The sequence below is a fragment of the Garra rufa genome, chromosome 1 (assembly GCF_049309525.1).
Source record: "Garra rufa chromosome 1, GarRuf1.0, whole genome shotgun sequence".
NCBI lineage: Eukaryota > Metazoa > Chordata > Actinopteri > Cypriniformes > Cyprinidae > Garra > Garra rufa.
In genome coordinates, this window is record NC_133361.1 from 5,677,466 (window position 1) to 5,685,687 (window position 8,222).

The 8,222-nt window shown below is 33.8% G+C and overlaps 2 protein-coding genes across 2 annotated transcripts in view; both read right to left on the reverse strand.

The window, feature by feature from the left end:
- Positions 1-1,899: 1,899 nt before the first annotated feature.
- LOC141328485 (uncharacterized) lies at positions 1,900-3,327 on the reverse strand. The gene is made up of 2 exons (XM_073835398.1): positions 3,155-3,327; positions 1,900-2,891 (listed from the first exon to the last, which is right to left on the reverse strand). The coding sequence occupies exons 1-2, from the start codon at positions 3,201-3,203 to the stop codon at positions 2,017-2,019; spliced, it is 924 nt and encodes a 307-aa protein (XP_073691499.1). The 5' UTR covers positions 3,204-3,327; the 3' UTR covers positions 1,900-2,016.
- Positions 3,328-5,280: 1,953 nt separating this feature from the next.
- The window catches only part of LOC141328436 (uncharacterized), a 5,983-nt gene continuing 3,041 nt past the window's right edge, over positions 5,281-8,222 (reverse strand). Inside the window, exon 4 of the mRNA XM_073835395.1 lies at positions 5,281-6,154. Coding sequence (XP_073691496.1) covers positions 5,396-6,154 — 759 coding nt within the window. The 3' untranslated portion in view covers positions 5,281-5,395. The remainder of the gene's footprint in view (positions 6,155-8,222) is intronic.

Genomic DNA, 8,222 nt, shown 5'->3' on the forward strand with positions numbered 1-8,222 from the left:
TATTTGTATTTCCCCCTCGTTATCCTGTTACCTGTATCTTGTTTGTGACCACGCCCCCGTTTCAGTATATTTAAGACTCTGTGTTTGCACTCCCTGTTTGTTGGTCAATGTATATGTTACCTTTGTTTGTTTGGCTTTATGTGCCCGTTTCTTACTCCCGGTTTTGTTTATTTTTGTATCAGTTTCAGTGTTTTGTTTTAATAAACTTTATTTGTTCAGTTACTCTGGTTCTCCTCATCCATCTTCACTCCTCAACCAGCCAGACTGTGACACATAGTTAATCAACTTACTCTAGTCAATACACTTTGTTAACTTATACTAAAGTATTTATTTCATTAACTACAGTAAACTTCAGAATTTACTACACTATGTTAACTTATACTACAGTATTGAGTTCATTAACTATAGTAAACTTTAGAATTTACTATAGTAACTGAAGTAAATTGTAGTATTTACTACACTTTAACTTATACTACAGTATTGAGTTCATTAACTATAGTAAACTTTAGAATATACTATAGTAACTGAAGTAAATGATAGTATTTACTACACTTTGTTAACTTATACTACAGTATTGAGTTCATTAACTATAGTAAACATTAGAATTTACTGTGGTAACTGTAGTAAATTATAGTATTTACTACACTTTGTTAACTTATACTACAGTATTGAGTTCATTAACTATAGTAAACTTTAGAATTTACTATAGTAACTGAAGTAAATTGCACTATTTACTACACTTTAAATTATACTACAGTATTGAGTTCATTAACTATAGTAAACTTTAGAATATACTATAGTAACTGAAGTAAATGATAGTATTTACTACACTTTGTTAACTTATACTACAGTTTTGAGTTCATTAACTATAGTAAACTTTAGAATTTACTATAGTAACTGAAGTAAATGATAGTATTTACTACACTTTGTTAACTTATACTATAGTATTGAGTTCATTAACTATAGTAAACTTTAGAATTTACTATAGTAACTGAAGTAAATGATAGTATTTACTACACTTTGTTAACTTATACTACAGTATTGAGTTCATTAACTATAGTAAACTTTAGAATTTACTATAGTAACTGAAGTAAATGATAGTATTTACTACACTTTGTTAACTTATTCTACAGTATTGAGTTCATTAACTATAGTAAACTTTAGAATTTACTATAGTAACTGAAGTAAATGATAGTATTTACTACTTTGTTAACTTATACTACAGTATTGAGTTCATTAACTATAGTAAACTTTAGAATTTACTATAGTAACTGAAGTAAATGATAGTATTTACTACACTTTGTTAACTTATACTACAGTATTGAGTTCATTAACTATAGTAAACTTTAGAATTTACTATAGTAACTGAAGTAAATGATAGTATTTACTACACTTTGTTAACTTATACTACAGTATTGAGTTCATTAACTATAGTAAACTTTAGAATTTACTATAGTAACTTTAGTAAATGGTAGTATTTACTACACTTTGTTAACTTATACTACAGTATTGAGTTCATTAACTATAGTAAACATTAGAATTTACTATGGTACCCGTAGTAAATTATAGTATTTACCAGGGGTGCCGCTAAGCGGGGGTAAGTTAGGACAATTCTAAGGGCCCACGCCTTTTAGGGGCCACCAGAGATCTGAATTTTAATTACCCCTTAAACTGAGCAAAATTAAACAGCGAATTGAAAATACGCCTAATGGAAATGCATCAATTGTGCAAAAACTTCCACATATCACAAAAATGGTTTAACGCTCGCATGAGGTGGTTTTTCAGGCAATTCGAATTTTGAATTTTTCGCAAAACAGCAATGGAAACGTTTTTTTTTTTTTTTTTTCATTGTTCTTTGGGGAGGAACTCCATCTTTAAGTTGATCTGAATCTCACTTTATTCACTGTGAAAACTTTTGATAATGATTACAGATTTTACAGATTTATCCAGATGATATTTTATTGCTTGATGTATTATTGTGTCACATTTGGATGCAGCATCAGATCTGAAGATGATCTACTTCTTGTGAATTTTCTTTGTATGTCTGCGTAAAGCAGATAAATGATTGAAACGCCTCCCACATTCAGTGCAGTGATACAGTTTCTCTCCAGTGTGGATCCTCTCATGTGTTTTCAGGTGTTCTAGCCGGCTGAAGCCCTTGTCGCATTGTGAACATATATAAGGTTTCTGTCCAGTGTGGATGCTCATGTGACTCTTAAGATGTCCTTTTTGAGCAAAACTCTTCCCGCATTGATCACATGGATAAGGTTTCTCTCCAGTATGGATCCTCTCATGAGCTTTCAGATGTCCTGACTGTCTGAATCTCTGGTTGCAGTGTGAACACGTATAAGGTTTTTCTCCAGTGTGAATCCTCTGGTGCTGTTTTAATTGTTCAGCTGTAGTAAAAGTCTTTTCACATTCAAAGCACATATAATCTTTCACACCAGCATGCATTTTCTGATGTTCTTTAAAACTGTGTAGATGTAAGAAACTCTTTCCACACAAATGACATGAATATGGCTTCTCCTTTGCATGAACTCTCAGGTGTGTCTTCAGGCTTAAAGCCCACAAAAATGTTTTATCACATTGATCACATGCGTACAGTTTCTCTCTGGTGTGGATGTTCATGTGGACCTTAAGATGTGCTGATTGTGAGAAACTCTTCCCGCACTGATCACAAGTGAACGATTTCTCTCCAGTGTGAACTCTCATGTGTAGCTCAAGGCGATGTTTGTTTGTCAAACTCTTTCCACACTGAGTGCAGGTGACAGATTTCTTGGCTCTTTTTTTCTTTAAATCTTTCTGTTTGGTTTGAGAGCGACTCATTTTGACATGATTTCTCTCATCAGCTTCATTCAATTCTCCATTCTCCTCATTATCTTCAATCAGCTCTGAAATAAAAGTAAAAAATAGTTAGACCTTTTCATCCCCATAGATGAACACTAGGTGACCTTTCAGGTCAGGGGTAGATGCCTTCGGGTCCCTCAGCTGTTCCCCTCATCCTAATTTAGGCCTACATAACCTTTTGTCATTCTGCTTTCACAGCAGTTCTAGCAAACAAGCACTGCACAATGTTTCATAAGCACACAAGATAAGTAAAATATTTTTCTGCCACACAGAATTATCAATGAATTAATGAAGGACAAACACCAACCTGCTTGTTCTTCAGTGTGTTTGATTCTGCAGGGTTTAGGATCTCTCATCTTCTCTCTGTCCTCTTTAATAAACTCACTCTTTGCAAAGTTCAACTCTTCCTGATGATTTGATGGGAATATTTCAGCATTTATTGCTGAATGTGTGATTGTTGAGGAGATTTACTGAACATGAATTTCTGTGCGGAAAAGCAGATTAGCCAAAATCAACAATAAATTAAAAAGGCATTAAGTGTTGTTTCTTTGTGAATCATTACCCTACTATATTATATTACTATATTTAGCATCACAACTTAAGCTAATTACAGCAATATTGTGCTTAAGGGACGGTCTGACAGTTCCAGCAATTGTGTTAAATGGTCAAGAATAAGAATTAGACTTCATTATTTTTAAAATACAAAAATAATTTAAAAACACACAAGTTTGTAGTAGGGTCTAATGACAAGAATGATTTACTACAGATGAGACTTGTGTTTACTACAGATGAGATGTATAATATAAAAGTCTCACCTGTAGTAAATCATTCTTGTCATTAGAAAATTATAAATATTTTAGAATATATAATATATTATAAAATATATATTAGAATTAACTAAAAATATGTCCCCATTCTTAAGTTTGTAGTACATTCCTAGTGTCCAGACTGACTTTCTAATACCTCTTTTCACATGGGCACAAATACAATGTTAAATCACTCTACCTCAATTATCTATTTTACATTACTCATTAAATAAATGCTTTAATTCACCAAAAGGTTTTTTATTCGAAATGTTTGGATATAAACATCTTTATTTTAACTTTATTCAGCAAACACTCAGTATCCGATGAAAACAAGGCAGTGTCTAACTGAGATTTACAGCATAACGGGACTTCCCTCATTTGTGAAACTGATTGTCCTGAACAACTCCGTATTCAACCCATCTTTTATAAACGGAGTAACGTTAGACACAATGATCGTTTTTGCCGGATAAACTCGGACAGTTTTTGAGTAAAATTATCTTTTCTGCAGTGAATACAAACGTTAAATAAACCTACTAGAACGTTATTCATACGTGAAACTGACAAAGAAAAAGAGGACTCACTTTCACCGGACAACTCTCTGTAACTCACACGCAGCTCCGCTCTCTAACTCGCGCATGCGCACATCGAGTGATCCTCAAAAAGCGCCGAAGTTGAAGAAAGAGCGTCTCGATCGCCCCCAGGAGGCTGAAATCAGTATAGGTCACAAACCCCACCCTCTCCATCTAATCTAATGGGACTTGAGATAAAACTGATTTATTTACACTTCAAAAATTTCCAAAGATCGGTTTTGACATTGTATGTAGATTTTCTTAGGTTGAAGCTGAAGCTGGAGTATCGGGGCTACTGTAAAAGGGCATTCAGAAATATACCCAGTTAAAACAGTCTTAGAATGTACATCTGAATAGTTTTGGATGGAAGGCAAATAACGAGGCTCATCAAACTGGAATAAGTAAATGTGCTGTGGTTATTCCCAATGTCTTTCATTGATATTCAGGTTCTAGTGAGTATAAATGATAAAATCAGAGAAGAATGTAAAGATAAAATAGATTTATATATCAGTAACTCATATAAATGGATCAAAAGATCCTGTAACAGGACACACAGCAGCAGCAATGTATAAACTTCTATTCAATAGAGTTAAGAGGAAGTGTAGGAAACAACGCAGAAGATGTGGTGAATAAAACACGTTGAGTGATGCTTGGAAAATGTGTTATAATTCTGCTGTGATACTTGTCTGGAACTATTTTCATTCGTGAATTTAGTAAATATTTTGTTTAAAATGTAAGTAACTTAATAACTACTATAACCACTTGCTTACTGAACTAAAACCAATCGCTGAATTTTATTTACCCCTTAAACTGAGAAAATGAAACTGCGAATTGAAAATACGCCTAATGGAAATGCATCAATTGTGCAAAAACTTCAACATATCACAAAAATGGTTTAACGCTCGCATGAGGTGTTTTTTTCAGGCAATTCGAATTTTGAATTTTTCGCAAAACAGCAATGGAAACGTTTTTTTTTTTTTTTTTTTTTTTCATTGTTCTTTGGGGAGGAACTCCATCTTTAAGTTGATCTGAATCTCACTTTATTCACTGTGAAAACTTTTGATAATGATTCTTTGTCATGTCACTTGCAATGAAAGATTTATCCAGATGATATTTTATTGCTTGATGCATTATTGTGTCACATTTGGATGCAGCATCCGATCTGAAGATGATCTACTTACAGTGAATTTTCTTTGTGTGACTGCGTAAAGCAGATAAACGATTGAAACGCCTCCCACATTCAGTGCAGTGATACGGTTTCTCTCCAGTGTGGATCCTCTCATGTCTTTTCAGGGTTCCTGGCAGTCTGAAGCCCTTGTCGCATTGTGAACACATATAAGGTTTCTCTCCAGTGTGGATCCTCATGTGACTCTTAAGTTGTCCTTTTTGTGCAAAACTCTTCCTGCATTGGTCACATGAATAAGGTTTCTCTCCAGTGTGGATTCTCTCATGTGTTTTCAGGAGTCCTGACTGTCTGAATCTCTTGTCACAGTGTGAACACATATAAGGTTTTTCTCCAGTGTGAATCCTCTGGTGAAGTTTTAATTTTTCAGCTGTAGTAAAAGTCTTTTCACACTCAAAGCACATGTAATCTTTCACACCAGCATGCATTTTCTGATGTACTTTAAAACTTTTTAGATGTAAGAAACTCTTTCCACATAAATGACATGAATATGGTTTCTCCTTTGTATGAACTCTCAGGTGTGTCTTCAGGCTTAAAGCCCACAAAAATGTTTTATCACATTGATCACATGTGTACAGTTTCTCTCTGGTGTGGATGTTCATGTGGACCATAAGATGTGCTGATTGTGAGAAACTCTTCCCGCACTGATCACATGTGAACGGTTTTTCTCCAGTGTGAACTCTCATGTGTAGCTCAAGATTATGTTTGTATGTGAAACTCTTTCCACACTGAGTGCAGGTGAAAGATTTCTTGGCTCTTTTTTTCTTTAAATCTTTCTGTTTGGTTTGAGGGCGACTCATTTTGACATGATTTCTCTCATCAGCTTCATTCAATTCTCCATTCTCCTCATTATCTTCAATCAGCTCTGAAATAAAAGTAAAAACAGTTAGCCCTTTTCATCCCCATAGATGAACACTAGGTGACCTTTCGTGTCAGGGGTAGATGCCTTCGGGTCCCTCAGCTGTTCCCCTCATCCTAATTTAGGCCTACATAACCTTTTGTCATTCTGCTTTCACAGCAGTTCTAGCAAACAAACACTGCACAATGTTTCATAAGCACACAAGATAAGTAAAATATTTTCTTCCACACAGCATTATCAATGAATTAATGAAGGACAAACACCAACCTGCTTGTTCTCCAGTGTGTTTGATTCTGCAGGGTTCTGGATTTCTCATCTTCTCTCTGTCCTCTTTTATAAACTCAGTCTTTGCAAATGAATAAAAAACGTTATTTTAACGTTATTCAGCAAAACAGGACTTTCCTCATTTGTGAAACTATTTGTTCTGAACAACTCTATTCAACTCATATTTTATAAACGGAGGAAAGTTAGACACAATGATCGTTTTTGCCAGATGAACGAAGGACAGTTTTTGAGGAAAAAAAAAATATATATAATTCTGCACTGAATACATGTTATAAATAAAACTACTACAAAGTTATTCATACGGGAAACCTAATTATGTAAAATAAGATATGCAGGACAGCAAAAATCTAATAATAGAGTTTAAAATGAAAATAACCTACTCACTCTCACCGGACAACTCTCTCTCTCTCTCACGCAGCTCCGCTCTCTAACTCGCGCATGCGCACATCGAGTGATCCTCACGAGCGCTGAAGATGAAGAAAGAGCATCTCGATCGCCCCCAGGAGGCTGGAATCAGTATAGGTCACAAACCCCACCCTCTCCATCTAATCTAATGGTACTTGAGATACACTTCAAAATTTTCAGTTTTTATTTGGTACGTAGTTTTCTTAAGTTGAAGCTGAAACTGGTGTATTGGGCTACTGTAAAAGGGCATTCAGAAAAACACCCAGTTACAAGAGTATCAGAAAACTGCCGGGAACCTGAATGTAAAACTAAATAGTTTTGGATGGAAAGCAAATGATGAGACTCAATACAATGGAATAGCGTTGCTGTTTTTAAAAATCAAATGCGAAGCACTTTTTTTTGATCAAGTAGCGCGGTAGCGTCAACAAAATAATTTTTTTAAATATACTTTAAGCTCAAATCAGAAAAAATAACTGCTCAGGATCGCTAATAAAGGTTCGTTCTTAGAATTTTTGTTTGTTTAGGTTCCAGAGTGAAATAAGAACAGAGTGTTTGAATAGCCTAAAATAATTCTTATAATCTTTGCTAATATTCTTGAAACTTCAAACTGCTTTGGACTTTGCAGTAGTGACTTTGATGAGGTCCCCATCGGGAGAAATCGCGTGTGGATTCTGAATATATGGTTTAATTTAAAGCGTGTTGCGGATTATATACGTTGTTGGTATATATATATATATATATATATATATATATATATATATATATATATATATATATATATATATATAATATAATATAATATAATATATATATATATATATATATATATATATATATATATATATATATATATATATATATATATATATATTTAACTAGTGTGTGCATTTTTAAGAATTTACATATTCCATGACAAGACATGTTTTCTGTCTTTATGAAGAAAAAGTGAATCTTTGAAGTGATTTTTATTTCACAGCTGTAGAGTTGAAAAATAATAAAGGCTTTAAAATATTACAATATTTTATTTTATTTATGATGTTGCAATTATTATTTTTCTCAGTTTCTGATAAGAACGAGGCAGTAGATGAGTCTCAAGAGTGTCCACCTATATGTATATATAGCACATATAAAATGAGCTTCAGAGGAAGTGCTAAAGAACACTTCGTGCATATGGTCAATTAGGACCTGAAGGAGCACTTGATAATTACTGACAGCTGTGTTTGATCAGGGTTGGAACTAAACTCTGCAGGAAGGTAGATCTCCAGGAA

What these genes read in the sequence shown, in the direction of transcription:
- LOC141328485 (XM_073835398.1), bottom strand. Translation starts at nt 3,203, where the DNA reads ATGAGAGATCCTAAACCCTGCAGAATCAAACACACTGAAGAACAAGCA. An exon ending in ACACACTGAAGAACAAGCAG is followed by an intron (nt 2,892 to 3,154) that starts GTTGGTGTTTGT and finishes CTTTTATTTCAG; the next exon opens with AGCTGATTGAAGATAATGAG.